At 44.3% G+C, this 23,415-nt stretch overlaps 1 protein-coding gene across 1 annotated transcript in view; it reads left to right on the top strand.

Moving 5' to 3' along the window:
- The window catches only part of cacnb2b (calcium channel, voltage-dependent, beta 2b), an 87,392-nt gene that overhangs the window by 54,299 nt on the left and 9,678 nt on the right, over positions 1 to 23,415 (top strand). Inside the window, exons 12-14 of the mRNA XM_045714329.1 lie at positions 8,658 to 8,753; positions 21,289 to 21,459; positions 22,051 to 22,070. Of these exons, the coding sequence (XP_045570285.1) occupies positions 8,658 to 8,753; positions 21,289 to 21,459; positions 22,051 to 22,056 (273 nt within the window). The 3' untranslated portion in view covers positions 22,057 to 22,070. The remainder of the gene's footprint in view (positions 1 to 8,657; positions 8,754 to 21,288; positions 21,460 to 22,050; positions 22,071 to 23,415) is intronic.

Raw genomic sequence — 23,415 nt, 5'->3', positions numbered from 1 at the left:
ACGCCTGTCCATAAAGGGTTCTCCGAATCCTGAGAAGCGTCGGAGTTGCCGGATTTCCTTGTCCTTCTCGCCAGCCGTGATTCTGGGCAGCTCCATGGTAAGAAATGTGACCGTTCCTGGTGAAAAAACAATGTCTTATCCCGGAGCTCGAGTAAATTACATTACTAAGCTGCTCCCGAATGTATTACGCCAGGACATGGAAATCAATTCTATCAAAGTCCATGTGGGTTTTAATGACATTATGAGGGCAGTTCTGAACAGTTGAAACTGGATTTTAAAGAGTTGATTGACTCTCTACTAAACACTAACAAAAGACCCATCACATCTGGCCCTCTAACATCTCTGAATCGTGGCATTGAGTGCTTTAGCAGGATTCTTTCACTTCACAACTGGCTATGTGATTATTGCAGCTCAATGGGTGTAACTTTTGTTGACAATTTCGATACCTTTTGGGAACAAAACGTGTTTTATAAGGAGGGTGGGATCCACCCAAATCATGTAGGATCCTGGATCCTTTCACAGCATTATAAGGCTGCGTTGAGACCATGACTCCATTTATAACAATGTGCGCTGAGCGTCGGGAAGCAAGTTCAGGGAGTGAATTCATTTAATAAATAAATTAACAAAACAAGAAACACAAACAGCGCACCGAAATGAAACAGCAACAATGACGAATGGGGATGAAACCAAAGGGAGTGACGTATAAAGGGCAGGTAATCAAGGAGGTGATGGAGTCCAGGTGTCATTTTGCGCGTAATGCTGGTGACAGGTGTGCGCCCTAACGAGCAGCCTGGTGACCTAGAGGCTGGAGAGGGAGCACACGTGACACCATTTTGTTGCTCCCAGCCTATAGACAGAAACTAAAACAGGAAACGCCCGTGCTCGGGTCTATTCAATGCTAGTCTGACCAATCGGATTCCACGCTTCAAGATTGTTTAGATCACGTGGACTGGGATATGTTCCGCATAGACTCAGACAATAACCTTGACGTATACGTTGACTCGGTGAGCAAGTTTATTAGCAAGTGCATCAGTGATGTTGTACCCACTGACTATTAAAACCTTCCCTAGCCAGAAACCGTGGATAGATGGCAGCATTTGCGCAAAACTGAAAGCGCAAATCCCCGCTTTTAATCATGGCAAGGCGACTGGAAACATGACTGAATACAAACAGTGTAGCTATTCCCTCTGCAAGGCAATCAAACAAGCTAAGCGTCAGTACAGAGACAAAGTAAAGTCGCAATTCAACGGCTCAAACACAAGACGTATGTGGCAGGGTCTACAGTCAATCACGGATTACAAAAAGAAAACCAGCCCTGTCGCGGACATTGACGTCTTGCTCCCAGACAAAGTAAACAACTTCTTTGCTCGCTTTGAGGACAATACAGTTCCACTGACAGGGCCCGCTACCAAAGCCTGTGGGCTCTCCTTCACCGTGGCCAATGTGAGTAAAACATTTAAATGTGTTAACCCCCTTCAAGGCTGCCGGCCCAGACGGCATCCCTAGCCGCATCCTCAGAGCATGCGCAGACCAGCTGGCTGGTGTGTTTATGGACATATTCAATCAATCCTTGCTTCAAGATAGCCACCATTGTTCCTGTTCCCAAGAAAGCTAAGGCAACTGAACTAAATGACTATCGCCCCATAGCACTTACTTCTGTCATCATGAACTGCTTTGAGAGACTAGTCAAGGATCATATCACCTCCACCCTACCTGATACCCTAGACCCACTTCAATTTCTTCACAGACAACGCAATCACCATCACACTGCACACTGCCCTATCCAATCTGGACAAGAGGAATACCTATGTAAGAACGCTGTTCATCGACTACACCTTGACCCTATCCCCTCCTCTCTTCTCCAGACCATTTCCGGAGACCTTCTCCCCTACCTCACCTCGCTCATCAACTCATCCTTGACCGTTGGCTACGTCCCTTCCGTCTTCAAGAGAGCGAGAGTTGCACCCCTTCTGAAAAAACCTACACTTGATCCCTCCGATGTCAACAACTACAGACCAGTATCCCTTCTTTCCTTTCTCTCCAAAACTCTTGAACGTGCCGTCCTTGGCCAGCTCTCTTGCTATCTCTCTCAGAATGACCTTCTTGATCCTAATCAGTCAGGTTTCAAGACTGGGCATTCAACTGAGACTGCTCTTCTCTGTGTCACGGAGGCTCTCCGCACTGCTAAAGCTAACTCTCTCTCCTCTGCTCTCATCCTTCTAGACCTATCTGCTGCCTTTGATACCGTGAACCATCAGATCCTCCTCTCCACCCTCTCCGAGCTGGGCATCTCCGGCGCCGCCCATGCTTGGATTGCGTCCCTACCTGACAGGTCGCTCCTACCAGGTGGCGTGGCGAGAATCTGTCTCCGCACCACGTGCTCTCACCACTGGTGTCCCCCAGGGCTCTGTTCTTGGCCCACTCCTATTCTCGCTATACACCAAGTCACTTGGCTCTGTCATATCCTCACATGGTCTCTCATATCATTGCTATGCAGATGACACACAATTAATCTTCTCCTTTCCCCCTTCTGACAACCAGGTGGCGAATCGCATCTCTGCATGTCTGGCAGACATATCAGTGTGGATGACGGATAACCACCTCAAGCTGAACCTCGGCAAGACGGAGCTGCTCTTCCTCCCGGGGAAGGACTGCCCGTTCCATGATCTCGCCATCACGGTGGACAACTCCCTTGTGTCCTCCTCCCAGAGTGCTAAGAGCCTTGGCGTGACCCTGGACAACACCCTGTCGTTCTCCACCAACATCAAGGCGGTGACCCGATCCTGTAGGTTCATGCTCTACAACATTCGCAGAGTACGACCCTGCCTCACACAGGAAGCGGCGCAGGTCCTAATCCAGGCACTTGTCATCTCCCGTCTGGATTATTGCAACTCGCTGTTGGCTGGGCTCCCTGCCTGTGCCATTAAACCCCTACAACTCATCCAGAACGCCGCAGCCCGTCTGGTGTTCAACCTTCCCAAGTTCTCTCACGTCACCCCGCTCCTCCGCTCTCTCCACTGGCTTCCAGTCGAAGCTCACATCCGCTACAAGACCATGGTGCTTGCCTACGGAGCTGTGAGGGGAACGGCACCTCCGTACCTTCAGGCTCTGATCAGGCCCTACACCCAAACAAGGGCACTCCGTTCATCCACCTCTGGCCTGCTCGCCTCCCTACCTCTGAGGAAGCACAGTTCCCGCTCAGCCCAGTCAAAACTGTTCGCTGCTCTGGCACCCCAATGGTGGAACAAGCTCCCTCACGACGCCAGGACAGCGGAGTCAATCACCACCTTCCGGAGACACCTGAAACCCCACCTCTTCAAGGAATACCTGGGATAGGATAAAGTAATCCTTCTAACCCCCCCCTTAAAAGATTTAGATGCACTATTGTAAAGTGGTTGTTCCACTGGATATTATAAGGTGAATGCACCAATTTGTAAGTCGCTCTGGATAAGAGCGTCTGCTAAATGACTTAAATGTAAATGTAAATGTAAGCTCAACCTTTAACACCACAGTACCCTCCAAACTCGTCATTAAGCACGAGACCCTGGGTCTCGACCCCGCCCTGTGCAACTGGGTCCTGGACTTTCTGACGGGCCGCCCCCAGGTGGTGAGGGTAGGAAACAACATCTCCACCCCGCTGATCCTCAACACTGTGGCCCCACAAGGGTGCATTCTCAGCCCTCTCCTGTACTTCCTGTTCACCCATGACTAAGTGGCCATGCACGCCTCCGTGGACTTCAGGAAACAGCAGAGGGAGCATCCCCCATCCACGGGACAGTAGTGGAGAAGGTGGAAAGTTTTAAGTTCCTTGGCGTACACATCACGGACAAACTGAAATTAATTTGTTAGATTACTTGTTGGATATTTCTGCACTGTCGGAACTAGAAGCACAAGCATTTTGCCACACTCACATTAACATCTGCTAACCATGTGTATGTGACCAATAAAATTAGATTTGATGACTCAAGGCCAGCTAATCTAATCCCTACCATTGTGACTCAGAGTTGTCATAATGATTCAGCAACTGTCCATTACAGCAGGGGCGTCAGTAGACACAATATAAGTAACCTAATGGATGTCCTTTTAACTGCCTTGAATGCCTCTACTGATCCTACAGCTATTGTATGCAGTAATCACGTGCCTATGAACCAGAGTTATACTGTTAGCACTGAGCCAGTGTGCCCTAGGAGGAAGTCCACTGTGAGCAGCTCACATGCACTAACATAAATAACATGAGCAGATCTACTGCTGCTAAGCTTCCCAGTAAAGCAATGAAAGCAAGTAATCATCCCAGAAGAAACGTGCTCAAAATATCCCATGTAGCTTGAGAAACAAGGTTCATGAAATCAATAATTTGCAAGAAACAGATGACATTCATATTCTGACATACAGTTGAAGTCGGAAGTTTACATACACTAAGGTTGGAGTCATTAAAACTTGTTTTTCAACCACTCCACAAATTCATTGTGAACAAACTATAATTTTGGCAAGTCGGTTAGAACATCTACTTTGTGCATGACACAAGTAATTTTTCCAACAACTGTTTACAGATTATTTCACTTATAATTCACTGTATCACAATTCCAGTGGGTCAGAAGTTTACATACACTAAGTTGACTGTGCCTTTAAACAGCTTGGAAAATTCCAGAAAATTATATCACAGCTTTAGAAGCTTATAATTGGCTAATTGAAATCATTTGAGTCAATTGGAGGTGTACCTGTGGATGAATTTCAAGGCCTACCTTCAAACTCAATGCCTCTTTGCTTGACGACATAGGAAAATCAAAAGAAATCATCCAAGACCTCAGAAAAAAAATTGTAGACCTCCAAAAGTCTAGTTCATCCTTGGGAGCAATTTCCAAAATGCCTGAAGGTACCACGTTAATCTGTAAAAACAATAGTACGCAAGTATTAACATCATGGGACCACGCAGCCGTCATACCGCTCAGGAAGGAGACGCGTTCTGTTTCCTAGAGATTAATGTACTTTGGTGCAAAAAGTGCAAATCAATCCCAGAACAACTGCAAAGGACCTTGTGAAGATGCTGGAGGAACAGGTACAAAAGTATCTATATCCACTGTAAAATGAGTCTTATATCGACAATCTGAAAGGCCGCACAGCAAGGAAGAAGCCACTTCTCCAAAACGCCATAAAAAAGCCAGACTACGGTTTGAAACTGCACATGGGGACAAAGATCGTACCTTTGGAGAAATGTCCTCTGGTCTGATGAAACAAAAATAGAACTGTTTGGCCATAATGACCATCGTTATATTTGGAGAAAAAAGGGGGAGGCTTGCAAGCCGAAGACACCATCCCAACCGGGAGGCACGGGTGTGGCAGCATCATGTTGTGGGGGTGCTTTTCTGCAGTAGGGACTGGTGCACTTCACAAAATAGATGGTATCATGACGATGGAAAATTGTGGATATATTGAAGCAGCATCTCAAGACATCAGTCAGCAAGTTTAACCTCTATGGGCTATGTGGGACGCAAGCGTCAACAAAACAAACCCAATCAACAAAAGGTGAAATATCAAGAGCGCCAAATTTGAAAACAATTAAATGTCATAATTCAAAATTCTCAAACATACAACTATCTTACACCCTTTGAAAGATAAACATCTCCTTAATCTAACCACGTTGTCCGATTTCAAAAAGTCTTTACGGCAAAAGCATAAAGTTAGATTATGTTAGGAGAGTACATTGACAATAGCTGTGTGTAATGTTTTATCAATTCAAAGACAGGCGTCACCAAAAGCAGAAAACCAGCTAAAATGATGCACTAACCTTTGACAATCTCCATCAGATGACACTCCTAGGACATTATGTTAGACAATGCATGCATTTTTTGTTCTATCAAGTTCATATTTATATCCAAAAACAGCATTTTACTATGGCGTTGATGTTGAGGAAATCGTTTCCCTCCAATAACCGCCAGTCAAGCAGCACAACAAATTAAATAATTACTATTCGAAAACATTGGTAAAATATTATATTGTCATTCAAAGAATTATAGATTTACATCTCTTGAACGCAACCGGATTGCCAGATTTAAAAATAACCTTACTGGGAAATCACACTTTGCAATAATCTGAGCACTGCGCCCAGAAAAATACGCTTTGCGATACAGACTAACCGCCATGTTGGAGAGATCTAAAATCGAAAATACTATGTAAATAATCCATTACCTTTGATTCTCTTCATCAGATGTCACTTCCAGGAATCCCAGGTCCATAACAAATGTAGTTTTGTTTGAAAAATCTCATAATTTATGTCCAAAAAGCTCTGTGTTGTTAGCACATGATCTATGCCAGCCGGACTTCTCGTCATGAATGAGGGGAAAAAAAATATTTACGTTCGTTCAAACGTTGTGTAGCATAAATCATTAGTGCCTTTTTTAACCAGAACATGAATAATATTCAAGGCGGACGTTTGCATTCTCTTTTAAAACGTTTTGGAACGAGAGTACCCAACATGAACTCGCGCGCCAGAGTCTAATCGGCCACCACTGTTCCAAGGCTCTTGTTCGTTCAGTTCTCACAGTATGAGACTCAAAACACTTTCTAAAGACTGGTGACATCTAGTGGAAGCCATAGGAAGTGATCAAACATTAATAAGCCCCTGTGTGTTTCAATGGCATATGCTTAAAGGTAATTCAACAAATCAGGTATCCACTTCCTGTCAGAATTTGTCTCAGGGTTTTGACTGCCATATGAGTTCTGTTATACTTACAGACACCATTCAAACAGTTTTAGAAAATTCAGAGTGTTTTCTATCCAAAACTGAACAATAATATGCTTATTCTAGCTTCTGAGTTGGTGTAGGAGGCAGTTAAAAATGGGCACATATTTTTTTCAAAATTCTCAATACTGCCCCCTAGCCCCAAGAGGTTTTAAGCTTGGTCGCAAATGGGTCTTCCAAATGGACAATGACCCCAAGCATACTTCCAAAGTTGTGGCAAAATGGCTTAAGGTGTCACGTCCTGACCAGCAGAGGGAGCAATTGTATTTGTTTTGGTCAGGACGTGGTAGGGTTTTTGTGTGTTAAGTGTTGTGTTGGTGATTGGACTCCCAATTGAAGGCAGGTGTGTTGAGTTGCCTTTGATTGGGAGTCCTATATAGTAGTGTGTGTTTTTCTTTGGGGTTGTGGGTAGTTGTTCTTGCATTGCGTTTTGTGTGCCTGCAAGGCTGTTCCTGTCGTGTGTATTGTTTTTTGTCCGGTGGATGCTTTACTCTTTTTTTGAATTAAAACTATGAGTATCCACATTCCCGCTGCGCCTTGGTCTTCTCTCCATGACGACAGTTGTGACATAAGGACAACAAAGTTAAGGTATTGGAGTGGCTGTCACAAAGCCCTGACCTCAATCCCATAGAACATTTGTTGGCAGAACTGAAAAAGTGTGTGCAAGCAAGGAGGCCTAAAAACCTGACTCAGTTACACCAGCTCTGTCAGGAGGAATGGGACAAAATTCACCCAACTTATTGTAGGAAGCTTGTGGAAGGCTCCCCGAAATGTTTGATTCAAGTTAAACATTTTAAAGGCAATGCTACCAAATACTAATTGAGTGTATGTAAACTAATGACCCACTGGGAATGTGATGAAAGAAATAAAAGCTGAAATTAAATTATTCTCTCTACTATTATTCTGACATTTCACATTCTTAAAACAACTGACCTAAGACAGAGAATTTTTACTAGGATTAAATGTCAGGAATTGTGAAAAACTGAGTTTAAATGTATTTGGCTAAGGTGTATGTAAACTTCCAACTTCAAACTGCATCTCTGAAACTCACTTAGATAATACCTTTGACGATTCAGTGGTAGCAATACAAGATTAGAACATTTATAGAAAAGATACAAATGCCAATGGTGGAGGTGTTGCTGTTTATATTCAGAACCACATTCCTGTAAAGATTAGAGAGGATCTCATGTCAAATTCTGTTGAAGAAATATGGCTACAGGTTCATTATGTGGAAATTGAGCAAGTTGAGGTGACTAAAATGCTTGGAGTTACCCTGGATTGTAAACTGTCATGGTCAAAACATATTGACAGTAGCTAAGATGGGGAGAAGTACAGTATGTCTATGATAAGGCACTGCTCTACCTTCTTGACAGCACTGTCAACAAGGCAGGTCCTACAGGCGTTAGTTTTGTCGCACCTGGACTACTGTTCAGTCGTGTGGTCAGGTGCCACAAAAAAGGACTTAGGAAAGTTGCAATTGTCTCAGAACAGGGCAGCATGGCTGGCCCTTGGATGTACACAGAGAACTAATATTAATAATATGCATGTCAATCTCTCTTGGCTCAAAGTGGAGGAGAGATTGACTTCATCACTGCTTGTATTTATGAGAGGTATGGACATTTTGAATGCACTGAGCTGTTAGTTTGAACAACTGTGGTAGTGGTGGAGTAGGGGCCTGAGGGCACTCAGTCTGAATGTATTGTAATGTTGTAAAATTGTATAAACTGCCTTAATTTTGCTGGACCCCAGGAAGTGTGGGGATCCATAATGAATAGAAATACAAATACAGCTGGGTTAGTAAAGGTTCTATACAGCTGGCTTAATAAAGTTTATAAACATTAAAGATAGGTTGTATATGTTATTTTCACCCTCCGTCTTTTCTGCTCTTCCTCTCTACCTCTTGTCTTCTGTTGTCCAGGTGTTATCAAGGCTGATCAAGACCAGGGGCAAGTCTCAGACCAAGCATCTCAACGTACAGATGGTGGCTGCAGACAAGCTGGCCCAGTGCCCAACGGTGAGAGTAACCTAATCATAACAACCATAACCCTACCATAATAACCCTAACCCAAAGCTTATCCTCCCCTAACTGTCCCAGTATCCCATGTTGAGAGTAACCTTAACCCTAACCATAATACCCATAGGCATAACCTAACCGTAATAACAATAACCCTATCCCAAACCTTACCCTCACCCTAATCAGCCCAGTGCCCCACAGTGAATCACCTTAACCCTATCCCAAACCTTACCCTCACCCTAATCAGCCCAGTGCCCCACAGTGAGTCACCTTAACCCTATCCCAAACCTTACCCTCACCCTAATCAGCCCAGTGCCCCACAGTGAATCACCTTAACCCTATCCCAAACCTTACCCTCACCCTAATCAGCCCAGTGCCCCACAGTGAGTCACCTTAACCCTATCCCAAAACTTACCCTCACCTTAACCAGCCCAGTGCCCCACAGTGAGTCACCTTAACCCTATCCCAAACCTTACCCTCACCCTAACCAGCCCAGTGCCCCACAGCGAGTCACCTTAACCCTAACCCAAACCTTACCCTAACCAGCCCAGTGTCCTTTTTGTGAATTTTCTATATGACCATGACAGTCTGATAACCAGCCTGAGTGTATGTTGATTCTACCGGGATAACAGATGGTATCTGCTATTTGGTTTTTGATCCTGTATGTATCATGGCCAACTCTCAGCTAAGAACTTTTTAACTTCTCATTCCATTTTAAATGTGCACCAATTGTCAAAATGTAATCAAATCAAATGTATTTATAAAGCCCTTTTTAAATCAGCAGATGTCACAAAGTGCTATACAGAAACCCAGCCAGTATGAAAAAAAAAAAAGTATGAAATGTATGCATTCACTACTGTAAGTCGCTCTGGATAAGAGCGTCTGCTAAATGACTAAAATGTAAAATGTAAATGTAAAACCCCAAACAGCAAGCAATGCAGTCTGGTTTTTAACCTGGACACACTTTTAACCATTACTTTGTCATTCAAAGGTTGACTGAAATAGACCTGGATCAGGCTTCTTGCAAGTGGTTTGAGAAGGATCTGTCAGACAGGATGTGATTTCTAAAGGTGTTAAATGTAATGTCCTGGATATTACACAATGTGGACTACAGGGGTCAGTGTTGGGACCAATTTCTTTTTACTCTTTATATATACTGAACAAAAATATAAATGCAACATGCAACAATTTCTAAGATTTTACTGAGTTACAGTTCATATAATGAAATCAGTCAATTGAAATAAATTAATTAGGCCCTAATCTATGGATTTCACATGACTGGGAATACAAATAGAAATTTGTGGGTCACAGATACTGTACCTTAAAAAAAGGTAGGGGCGTGGATCAGAAAACCAGTCAGTTTCTGGTGTGACCACTATTTGCCTCATGCAGCACAACACATCTCCTTTGCATAGAGTTTATCAGGCTGTATGCAGGCCATGGAAGAACTGGGATATTTTCAGCTTCCAGGAATTGTGTACAGATCCTTGCGACATGGCGCCGTTCATGCTGAAACATGAGGTGATGGCGGGGGATGATGAATGGCAGGACAATGGGCCTCAGGATCTCATCACGGCATCTCTGTGCATTCAAATTGACATCAATAAAAATGCAATTGTGTTCATTATTCGTAGCTTATACCTGCCCATACCATAACCCCACTGCCACCATGGGGCACTCTGTTCACAACGTTGACATCAGCAAACCGCTCGCCCACACAATGCCATACACATTGTTGCTTTATTCCGGGATAATGTAGACCGCCCAGACTTTCAATGTAGCAACTGTTTGCTTGCAGAGGACTACAGGGGCAAAGTGGCTACTCTTAGCAAACATGTAGCAATCCTACACAAGCTACTGGGGAATCCTACACAAGCTACTGGGGAATCCTACACAAGCTACTGGGGAATCCTACACAAACTACTGGGGAATCCTACACAACCCACTGGGGAATCCTACACAAGCTACTGGGGAATCCTACACAAGCTACTGGGGAATCCCACGCAAGCTACTGGGGAATCCTCCACAAGCTACTGGGGAATCCTACACAACCCACTGGGGAATCCTACACAAGCTACTGGGGAATCCTACACAAGCTACTGGGGAATCCCACGCAAGCTACTGGGGAATCCTCCACAAGCTACTGGGGAATCCTACACAAGCTACTGGGGAATCCTACACAATCCACTGGGGAATCCTACACAACCCACTGGGGAATCCTACACAACCTACTGGGGAACCCTACGCAAGCTACTGGGGAATCCCACCCAACCTACTGGGGAATCCCACCCAAGCTACTGGGGAATCCCACACAAGCTACTGGGGAATCCTACACAACCTACTGGGGAATCCTACACAACCTACTGGGGAATCGTACACAACCTACTGGGGAATCCTACACAACCTACTGGGGAATCCTACACAAGCTACTGGGGAATCCTACAAAAGCTATTGGGGAATCCTTGCCCACCTACTTTTTCTTTCTCTTCCAACCCAGTAGCCAGACGCCGCTCTGGCCTGGTAGAAGTGTCACCGCCATGTCGGCTTTCCACAGCTGACTGGCCAGTACTCTGCAGGGATCCCTGCCAGAAGGGGTCTCCCCCTTGCCTGGAGAATGGAGTTGGTGGGATGCTGGTGGCATCCTTGTCCCGTGGGGCTCAGTTGGTAGAGCATGGTGCTTGCAATACCAGAGTTGTGGGTTTGATTCCCACAGGGGACCAGTATGATAAAGAAACGTATGAAAATGTATTCACTTGCTATTGTAAGTTTCTCTGGATAAGTAAAAAAAATTCAAATAAAATGTAAAGGCTCCTGGATGACTTGGTGGAAGTTCCTGCTCTTAATCCTATAAACCAGCCATGGAGCTGTGTCACTTGCCATGGAAATCCTCTGGCAAAAGTGATCTCCTTGGAGATGTTAAGCCTGGATTGGACAGAGACTAGAAACAACTTTGCTGCACTGGATCCACAGGCTCTGGAGGCTTTTGATTCAAGATTGGATCTGGAAGTTCCTCTGTTCTGTCTTCCTCTCTGGTGGCTTCTAATTCGGGTTCCTATCCTCAGGGCTCAAACCCTCATCAGACCGTGAGGCTGTCTGAGACTCCCGCCTGTTCATCATCCACAATGGATACTGCAGCTGGCTCTGGTCCATCGGGCCCCACCACCCTTTGGTCCTTGAGGGGATTGCAAAAGAACAGCCAAACCTCCTCAGCAGTTGCACCGGCTGTCGTCATCGGCAGTTTTATGATAAGAAACATCCTGGTTCTTGGTGGAAAAACTCAGTGCTATCCTGGAGCACGAGTGCAGGACATTACAAGGCTGCTCCCAACCATTCTGTGATGCTGTTGTAGTCCACGTGGGTTCAAACAACATTAGGAGGGATAGCTCATAACTTCTGAAATTGGATATTAAAGAACTGATTCTAGAACTGAAAGATTCCAAAAAGGGGGAAATTATTTCAGGTCCGGGACCATCATTTGGCTGCGGGTTTGAAAGATCCAGCAGGCTGCTGGCATTACACACCTGGCTAAAAGATTACTGTAGCTTTGTTGGAAATACTTTTATAGATAACTTTGAAGTCTTTTGTAAACAGAAGATGATCTACAGGAATTGATGGAGTCCATCCGAGTAATATTAGCTCCTGGACTCTGTCCATGCACTTCAAGGCTGTGTTGAGACAATGACTTATCAATGATCCAAGCCCAGCTCAGATAAACCCTACCATTGTGTCGCTGAGTTGTCATAATGAAAGCTGAATTACTTGATCTAAAGTGCAGAAGTATGAAGAATAATATTTTTAGAATGGGAATAAAGGAAAACTATCATTCAACGGAGGAAAAAGTAAGTGTTCATGAAACGTAATCTCAAGATGACGGATGAACAGTTTTTCAAAGGGCTCACCATTTTTTCGGTGGCAGAGGGGAGGGAAGGCCCCGTCCGATCGGAGCAGTGCTAACTCATTACAAAATGAAGATTACGTTGTTACAACAGGGTAAGGAACTGAAGAACACACCGTTCTCTATTAACCTCCCTGGGCAAGGGCCAGTGGAATGCTATAACTTCAATTTCTCAAACATATGACTATTTTACACCATTTTAAAGACAAGACTCTCATTAATCTAACCACATTGTCCGATTTCAAAAAGGTTTTACAGCGAAAGCAAAACATTGGATTATGTCAGGAGAGTACCCTGCCAAAAATAATCACACAGCCATTTTCAAAGCAAGCATATATGTCACAAAAACCAAAACCACAGCTAAATGCAGCACTAACCTTTGATGATCTTCATCAGATGACACTCCTAGGACATTATGTTATCCTCTTACATCTAGGCGTTCTGCTAGCAGAACACCTGCTCCAATATCCAATGATAGGCGTGGCGCAAATTACAAATTCCTCAAAAATACAAAAACATAAATTTTTCAAACATATGACTATTTCACAGCATTTTAAAGACAAGACTCTCCTTTATCTAACCACACTGTCCGATTTCAAAAAGGCTTTACAGCGAAAGCAAAACATTAGATTATGTCAGCAGAGTACCAAGCCAGAAATAATCAGACACCCATTTTTCAAGCTAGCATATAATGTCACAAAAACCCAGAAGACAGCTAAATGCAGCACTAACCTTTGATGATCTTCATCAGATGACACAGCTAGGACATTGTTATACAATACATGCATGTTTTGTTCAATCAAGTTCATATTTATATCAAAAAACAGCTTTTTACATTAGCATGTGACGTTCAGAACTAGCATACTTCCAGGGAATTTGCTAACAATTTACTAAATTACTCACAATAAACGTTTACAAAAAGCATAACAATTATTTTAAGAATTATAGATACAGAACTCCTCTATGCACTCGATATGTCCGATTTTAAAATAGCTTTTTGGTGAAAGCACATTTTGCAATATTCTAAGTACATAGCCCAGCCATCACGGGCTAGCTATTTAGACACCCGGCAAGTTTAGCACTCACCAATATCAGATTTACTATTATAAAAGTTTGATTACCTTTTGTTGTCTTCGTCAGAATGCACTCCAAGGACTGCTACTTCAATAACAAATGTTGGTTTGGTCCAAAATAATCCATCGTTATATCCGAATAGTGCCGTTTTGTTCGTGCGTCCCAGACACTATCCGAATGGTAAAGAAGGGTCGAGCGCATGGCGCAATTCGTGACAAAAAAATTCTAAATATTCCATTACCGTACTTCGAAGCATGTCAACCGCTGTTTAAAATCAATTTTTATGCAATTTATCTCGTAAAAAAAGCGATAATATTCCGACCGGGAATCTCCTTTTCGGCAAACAGAGGAAAAATCACAAAGACGGGGGCAGCCAGGGCACGCGCCTAAGCCCACAGTCCCTTGATCGGCCACTTGAGAAAGGCGATAATGTGTTTCAGCCTGGGGCTGGGATGACGAAATTCAGGTTTTTCCCGGGCTCTGAGCGCCCATGGAAGACGTAGGAAGTGTCACGTTAGAGCAGAGATCTTTTGTAAAAGATAGAGATGGCAAAGAAGTTCAAGAAATGGTCAGACAGGCCACTTCCTGTAAAGGAATCTCTCAGGTTTTGACCTGCCATTTGAGTTCTGTTATACTCACAGACACCATTCAAACAGTTTAAGAAACTTTGGAGTGTTTTCTATCCAAAGCCAATAATTATATGCATATTCTAGTTACTGGGCAGGAGTAGTAACCAGATTAAATCGGGTACGTTTTTTATCCAGCCGTGAAAATACTGCCCCCTAGCCATAACAGGTTATACAATACATGCATGTTTTGTTCAACCAAGTTCATATTTATATCAAAAAACAGCTTTTTACATTAGCATGTGATGTTCAGAACTAGCATACCCAACGAAATCTTCCGGTGAATTTACTAAATTACTCACAAAATACTTAGTTATTTTAAGAAATATAGATACAGAACTCCTTTATGCAATCGCGGTGTCAGATTTTAAAATAGCTTTTCGGCGAAAGCACATTTTGCAATATTCTGAGTACATAGCCCGGCCATCACGGCTAGCTAATTTTGACACCCACCAAGTTTGGCCCTCACCAAACTCAGATTTACTGTAAAAAAAATTGGATTACCTTTGCTGTTCTTCGTCAGAATGCACTCCCAGGACTTCTACTTCAACAACAAATGTTGTTTTGGTTCCAAATAATCAAGTTATATTGAAATAGCTCCGTTTTGTTCGTGCGTTCAAATCATAATCCGAAGGGTGACGCACGAGCGCATTTAGTACTTCGAAGCATGTCAAATGCTGTTTAAAATCAATTTTTATGCAATTTTTCTCATAAAATAGAGATAATACTCCAACCGGGCGACGTTGTATTCATTCAAAGGCTGAAAGAAAAACATGGAGACTTCTCGTGACCGCGCATCTCCAGTGTCACTGTCCCCAGGCAGGCCGGTAACAAACAGAGCTGCTGTACTTAGCCCAGAGACTGCAGACCTCTCATTCCACTTGCTGGCACCTTCTGAGAGCCAATGGAAGCCTTAGAAAATGTCACGTTACAGCACAGATGCTGTATTTTCGATAGAGAGGCTACAGAAGGACAATAAATTGTCAGACAGGGCACTTCCTGTATGGAATCTTCTCAGGTTTTGGCCTGCCATATGAGTTCTGTTATACTCACAGACACCATTCAAACAGTTTTAGAAACTTTAGTTTTTCTATCCAAATCTACTAATTAATCTACTAATTATATGCATATTCTCGTTTCTGGGCAAGAGTAGTAACCAGTTTAAATCGGGTACGTGTTTTATCCGGCCGTGCAAATACTGCCCCCTAGCCCCAACAGGTTAATGTTGTTACTTCGACGTTGTCTGCATCTGGGTCTTACCTGAAACGTGATAGTACGAACTGGCTATGACTGACCCATCAGACCCGGGCCAGCTGCGCAATGCCATCTCCTCCCAAGGAGCCACCATAGGTAGACACAAGGTAGACACAAGCTTTTTAGACTTATGGAAGGGGTCCAAACGTTGGCTGAACGCCATGACCATTGGACATTTTGCTGGAGCAATTCCGAGGGTTGTCTGGGAGGCAGCCTACCATGGTGGTAACCTCACAGCCCCTCAGTAACTCAGCTGTTTGCTGACTGGGCGTTCCGGGACCTCAAACATAGCTTCACCACAGCTCCCATCTTGGTTCATCCTGACCCTTCCCGTCAGTTTGTGGTGGAGGCTGATGCTTCTGATGTAGGAGTGGGGGCGGCCCGTTCTTCCCTGGACCTGAAGCTTCATCCCTGTGACTTCTTCTCCCACTGCCTCAATGCCAAGGAGAAAAACTATGATGTTGGGAATTGTGAGCTTCTCGCAGTGAAGATGAATTTGGAGGAATGGAGGCACTGGATGGAAGGGGCAGAACATCCGTTCATTGTGTGGCCCGACCGCAAAAACCTGGAGTATCTCCGCACCGCCAAACGCCTCAACTCCAGGCAAGCTAGATGGGCCCTGCTGTTCACACGGTTCACTTCTCCCTCTCATATCGGCCAGGATCCAAGAATGTCAAGACGGATGCACTGTCCCGCCGCTATTGCCCCACTGCTATTACCCCGGAGAAAGGCAGGGCAGGATAGATATAGGTCTGTAGCATTGGGTCTAGAGTGTTTCCCCCTTTGGCAGCTTTCCAATCTTTGGGGATCTCAGACGATACGAAAGAGAGGTTGAACAGGCTAATAATAGGGGTTGCAACAATTTCGGCTGATCATTTTAGAAAGAGAGGGTCCAGATTGTCAAGCCCTGCTGATATGTCGGGGTCCAGATTTTGCAGATCTTTCAGAACATCAGCTATCTGGATTTTGGTGGAGGAGAAATGGGGGAGGCTTGGGTTGCTGTGGCGGGTGCAGGTCTGTTGACCAGGTTAGTGGTGGCCAGTTGGAAAGTATGGCCAGCCGTAGAAAAATGCTTATTGAAATTCTCAATTATTGTGGATTTATCGGTGGTGACAGTGTTTCCTATCCTCAGTGCAGTGGGCAGCTGGGAGGAGGTGCTTTTATTCTCCATGGACTTTACAGTGTCCCAGAACTTTTTGGAGTTTGTGCTACAGGATGTACATTTCTGTTTGAAAAAGCTAGCCTTTGCTTTCCTAACTGCCTGTGTATATTGGTTCCTAGCTTCCCTGAAAGGTTGCATATCGCGGGGGCTCTTTGATGGTAATGCTGTACACCACAGGATGTTTATGTGCTGGTCAAGGCCAGTCAGGTCTGGAGTGAACCACGGGCTATATCTGTTCCTGGTTCTACATTTTTTGAATGCGGCATGCTTATTTAAGATTGTGAGGAAAGCACTTTTAAAGAATAACCAGACATCTTCTACTGACGGCCTGCTCGCTGAAGTGTTTTAGGGAGCGTTTGACAGTGATGAGGGGTGGTCGTTTGACCGCAGACCCATTATGGACGCAAGTAATCAGGCAGTGATCTCTGAGATCCTGGTTGAAGACAGCAAAGGTGTATTTGGAGGGCAGGTTGGTTAGGATGATATCTATGAGGGTGCCTGTGTTTACGGATTTGGGGTTGTACATGGTAGGTTCATTGATAATTTGTGTGAGATTGAGGGCATCAAGCTTAGATTGTAGGATGGCCGAGGTGTTAAGCATGTCCCAGTTTAGGTCACCTAACAGCACGAGCTCTGAAGATAGATGGGGGGCAATCAATTCACATATGGTGTCCAGCGCACAGCTGGGGCAGAAGGTGGTCTATAGCAAGCAGCAACGGTGAGAGACTTGTTTATGGAAAGGTGGATTTTTAAAAGTAGAAGCTCAAATTGTTTGGGCACAGACCTGGATAGTAAGACAGAACTCTGTAAGCTATCTCTGCAGTAGATTGCAACTCTGCCCCCTTTGACAGTTCTATCTTGTCGGAAAATGTTATAGTTAAGGATGGAAATGTCAGGGTTTTTGGTGGTCTTCCTAAACCAGGATTCAGACATAGCTAGGACATCCAGGTTAGCAGAGTGTACTAAAGCAGTGAATAAAACAAACTTAGGGGGGAGGCTTCTAATGTTAACATGCTAACATCAGTTCCATGTGGCTCAGTTGGTAGCACATGGTGTTTGCAACGCCAGGGTTTTGGGTTTGATTCCCACGGGGGACCAGTACGGGGGGAAAAAAATTTTTAATTATGAAATGTATGCACTCACTACTGTAAGTCGCTCTGGATAAGAGCGTCTGCTAAATGACTAAAATGTAAACATGCATGAAACCAAGGCTTTTACGGTTACAGAAGTTAACAAATGAGAGGGCCTGGGGAATGGGAGTGGAGCAAGGCACTGCAGGGCCTGGATTAACCTCTACATCACCGGAGGAGTAGGATAAGGGTACGGCTAAGGGCTATAAGAACTGGTCGTCTAGTACGTTCGGAACAGAGAGTAAAAGGAGCAGGTTTCTCGGCGCGGTAGAATAGATTCAATGCATAATGTACAGACAAAGGTATGGTAGGATGTCAATACAGTTGAGGTAAACCTAGGTATTGAGTGATGATAAGAGTGACAATAAGAGAGGTTTTGTCTCTAGAGACATCAATTAAACCAGGTGAGGTCACCGCATGTGTGGGAGGTGGGACAAGAGGGTTAGCTGAGGCATATTGAGCAGGGCTGGAGGCTCTACAGTAAAATAAGACAATTATCACTAACCAAAACAGCAATGGACAAGGCATATTGACATTAGGGAGAGGCATGCGTAGCCGAGTAATCATAGGGTCCAATGAGTAGCTGGATGGGCTGGAGACATGGTAATTCAGACAGCTAGCGGGCTGGGGCTAGCAGGCTAGCAGAAGAGCCTTAGAGGGACGTCGCGACGGAAGAAGTCTGTTGTTGTAGCCCCCTCATGCGGTTACGTCGGCAGACCAGTCATGATGGATCAGCAGGGGTCTGTGTAGTAAAAGTGTCCAGGCCAATTGGCAAAATAGGTATAGTAGCCCAAGAAAATTGACTGATGGACAACTTCAGCTAACAGTCCGGTATGCTCTAGACAGCTAGCGGGCCGCTCTGAAATCGGAGTAGATAGCTAGAGCGCCTTCTTCACCATACTGTCTGTGTTGGTGGACCATTTCAGTTTGTCTGTGATGTGTACGCCGAGGAACTTAAAACTTTCCACCTCCTCCACGGAGTCCTGTCGATGTGGATAGGGGGGTGCTCCCTCTGCTGTTTCCTGAAGTCCACGATCATCTCCATTGCTTTGTTGATGTTGAGTGAGAGGTTATTTTCCTGATACCACACTCACAGAGCCCTCACCTCCTCCCTGTAGGCTATCTCATTGTTGTTGGTATTCAAGCTTACTACTGTTGTGTCATCTGCGAACTTGATGATTGAGTTGGATGCGTGCTTTGCCATGCAGTCATAGGTGAACAGGGAGTGCAGGAAGGGGTTGAGCACGCACCCTTGTGGGGCCCCAGTGTTGAGAATCAGTGAAGTGGAGGTGTTGTTTCCTACTTTCATCACCTGGGGGCGGCCCGTCAGGAAGTCCAATTGCACAGGGCAGGGTTCCGACCCAGAGCCTCGAGCTTGACGATATGTGATATGATCCTTGACTAGTCTCTCAAAGCACTTCATGACGACAGAAGTGAGTGCTACGGGGCGATAGTCATTTAGTTCAGTTACAGGGACAATGGCGGCCATCTTGAAGCATGTGAGGACAGCACACCAGCCAGCTGGTCGGCACATGCTCTGAGGATGCGGCTTGGGATGCCGTCTGGGCCGGCATCCTTGCGAGGGTTAACACACTTAAATGTCTTGCTCATGTCGGCCACGGAGAGGTATTATTAAAGGTATTATCTAAGTGAGTTTCAGAGGTTGTCAGAATATGAATGTCATCTGTTACTAGCATGTTATTGATTTGATGAACCATGTTTCTTAGGATACATATGTTCATGTGGGCTATTTTTAGCACTTTTCTGGGATGCTTGCTTGTTTTAATTTCTTTACTTGGAAGCTTAGCAGAAGTAGACATGCTCATGTTTGTTGTGTTTGAGCTGACATCCTACTAGGGCACACCGCCTCAATGCTATGAGTATAACTGGTTCACAGGCCCATGATTACTGCATAAAGTAGCTGCAGGATCAACAGAGGCATTCAGGGCAGTTAGAGGGACATAAATTAAGTTACTTGCATTGTGTCTGCCAACACCCCTGTGATAATGTACATTATCTGCAGCATTATGACAACTCGGCGACACAATTGTAGGGATTAACTGAGTCCAGGAGCCAAGATGATTTGGATGGACTCCATCATTCCTGTCGAGCATCTTCTGTTTCCAGAAGGTGTCAAAGTTATCTATGAAAGTGATTGCAACAGAGTTACAGTTACAGGTGTGTCATGCCAGTAGCTTTTGAAACCCGCTTTTTGGAATGTTTCTGTTCTAGAATCAGTTATACTGTATCAGTCTGTATCAACCTACATCAATCTGTACCAGTTCGTATCAGCCTGTAGCACCCTGTATCCATCTGTAGCAGTGTGTATCACCCTGTATAAGTCTGTATCACCCTGTATTGGTCTATCAGTCTGTATAAGTCTGTATCACCCTGTATTGGCCCATCAGTCTGTATAAGTCTTTATCAGTCTGCATCACCCTGTATCACCCTTTATCCCCCTGTATCACCCTTTATCCCCCTGTATCAGTCTCTATCACCCTGTATCAGTATGTATCAGTCTTTATCAGTCTCTATCAGTCTGTATAAGTATGTATCAGTCTGCATAAGTCTGTCAGTCTATATTAATATGTATCACCCTGTATCAGTCTGTATCACCCTGTGTCAGTCTGTATCACCCTGTACCATACTAGCAGTCAGTATCAGTCTGTATCACCCTGTATCATACTAGCAGTCAGTATCAGTCTGTATCACCCTGTATCATACTAGCAGTCAGTATCAGTCTGTATCACCCTGTACCAGTCTGTATCACCCTGTATCACCCTGTATCATACTAGCAGTCAGTATCAGTCTGTATCAGTCTGTATCACCCTGTATCATACTAGCAGTCTGTATCAGTCTGTATCAGTCTGTATCACCCTGCATAATACTAGCAGTCAGTATCAGTCTGTATCAGTCTGTATCACCCTGAACCAGCCTGTATCACCCTGTATCATACTAGCAGTCAGTATCGGTCTGTAGCAGTCTGTAGCAGTCTGTATCAGTCTGTAGCAGTCTGTATCACCCTGTATCAGTCTGTATCACCCTGTATCATACTAGCAGTCTGTAGCAGTCTGTATCACCTTGTATCACCCTGTACCAGTCTGTACCAGTCTGTATCACCCTGTATCATACTAGCAGTCAGTATCCGTCTGTATCCCCCTGTATCGGTCTGTATCACCCTGGTCTATGCCTCTCCATGCTGAATCTGTCCTTGTTATCTGAGATTACGTTCTTTCTTTCCATCCTGCCTAAATCATGCTCCTAATCAGAGATGTGCTTGATTTGATTATCAGATAGTGTTATTTGAAGTAACTGGTATCCAAGGGGACTGGTAAAGCAGCAGCAGTGACATGGATTCAGTCTGAATGACACTAACACCCTGTCTGGCCTGCAGGAGATGTATGACGTAATATTGGATGAGAACCAGCTGAGTGATGCCTGTGAGCACATAGCTGACTACCTAGAGGCCTACTGGAGGGCCACCCACCCCCCAGAAACAGAACCTGTTAACCCCTTACTGGAGAAGCTGGCAGAGAACACTCTGGCTACCAGCCCTGCTCCTAAGGTAACCCTAAATCTAACCATAACCAACCTCAACCCTAAATCTAACCACAACCCAACTTCACGTTAGAACGCCACCATAGTAAGAAGAACATAATTATAATGTCGACATCGTTATAATGTCAACATCGTTATAATGTCAACATAGCAATGTCACCGTAGTTATAATGTCACCATAGTTATGTCACCATAGTAATAATGTCACCATAGTAATAATGGCACCATAGTTATAATGTCACCATCGTAATAATGTCAACATAGTAATGTCAACATGGTAATGTCACCATAGTTATAATGTCACCATAATTATAATGTCACCATAGTTATGTCACCATAGTAATAATGGCACCATAGTAATAATGTCACCATAGTTATGTCACCATAGTAATAATGTCACCATAGTAATAATGTCACCATAGTAATAATGGCACCATAGTTATGTCACCATAGTTATGTCACCATAGTAATAATGTCACCATAGTTATAATGTCATAGAAGTTAGAACGTCACCATAGCTGTACTCAAACTCCTGTTTTCATTTTCATCATGTGTCATTTCTTCTCCTTCTTTACTAATATCCTGTGGGAAATACCAGAAGTGAGACATCTTTTTCTGGTGAGTCACCACGTAGACACCATCTACCGTCTACACCATAGACACACATATAAACACCATATATACCCCATATATACACCATATGTACACCAAATACAGTATACACCATAGACACACCATATAAAGTATACATTATATACACACCATTTACACACCATATGTACACCATATACACACCATTTACACACCATATACAATATACACCATATATACAGTGCATTTGGAATGTATTCAGACCCCTTGACTTCTTCCACATTTTGTTACGTTACAGCCTTATTCTAAAATGTATTAAATCGTTTTTTCCCTCATCAATCTACACACAATACCCCATAATGACAAAGCAAAAACAAATGTATTCAAAATAAAAAAATAAAAGGTCACATTTACATAAGTATTCAGAACCTTTACTCAGCACCTTTGGCAGCGATTACAGCCTCGAGTCTGCTTGGGTATGATGCTACAAGCTTGGCACACCTGTATTTGGGGAGTTTCTCCCATTCTTCTCTGCAGATGCTCTCAAGCTCTGTTAGGTTGGATGGGGAGCATCGCTGCACAGTTTTTTTTTATGGTGTCTCCAGAGATTTTAGATCAGGTTCGAGTCCGGGCTCTGGCTGGGCCAGAGCTCCTGCGTTATCTTGGCTGTGTGCTTAGGGTCGTTGTCCCGTTTGAAGGTGAACCGTCCTGAGCGCTTTGGAGCAGGTTTTCATCATAGATCTCTCTGTACTTTGCTCCGTTCATCTTTCCCTCCATCCTGACTAGTCTCCCAAACATCCACACAGCATGATGCTGCCACTACCCTGCTAGACCGTAGAGGTGGTGCTTGGTTTCAATAGGCCAGAGAATCTTGTTTCTTAAGGTTCGAGAGTCCTTTAGGTGCCTTTTGGCAAACTCCAAGTGGGTTGTCATGTGGCTTTTACTGAGGAGAGGCTTCCATCTGGCACTCTACCATAAAGGCCTGATTGGTGGAGAGTTGTAGAGATGGTTTTCCTTCTGGAAGGTTCTCCCATCTCCACAAAAGAACTCTGGAGCTCTGTCAAAGTAACCACCGGGTTCTTGATCACCTCCCTGACCAAGGCCCTTCTCCCCAGATTGCTCAGTTTGGCCGGGCAGTCAGCTCTGGGAAGAGTCTTGGTGGTTCCAAACTTCTTCCATTTAACAATGGATGCCACTGAGTTCTTGGGGATCTTCAATGCTGCAGAACATTTTTGGTACCCTTCCCCAGGTCTGTACCTTGACACAATCCTGCCTCAGAGCTCTATGGACAATTCCTTCGACCTCATGGCTTGATTTTTGCTCTGACATGCACTGTCAACTGTGGGACCTTATATAGACAGGTGTGTGTCTT

Source organism: Salmo salar, chromosome ssa03 (assembly GCF_905237065.1).
Source record: "Salmo salar chromosome ssa03, Ssal_v3.1, whole genome shotgun sequence".
Taxonomy (NCBI): Eukaryota; Metazoa; Chordata; class Actinopteri; order Salmoniformes; family Salmonidae; genus Salmo; species Salmo salar.
Note: the sequence above shows the minus strand (reverse complement) of the source record. Positions and strands in the feature narration are given on the sequence as shown.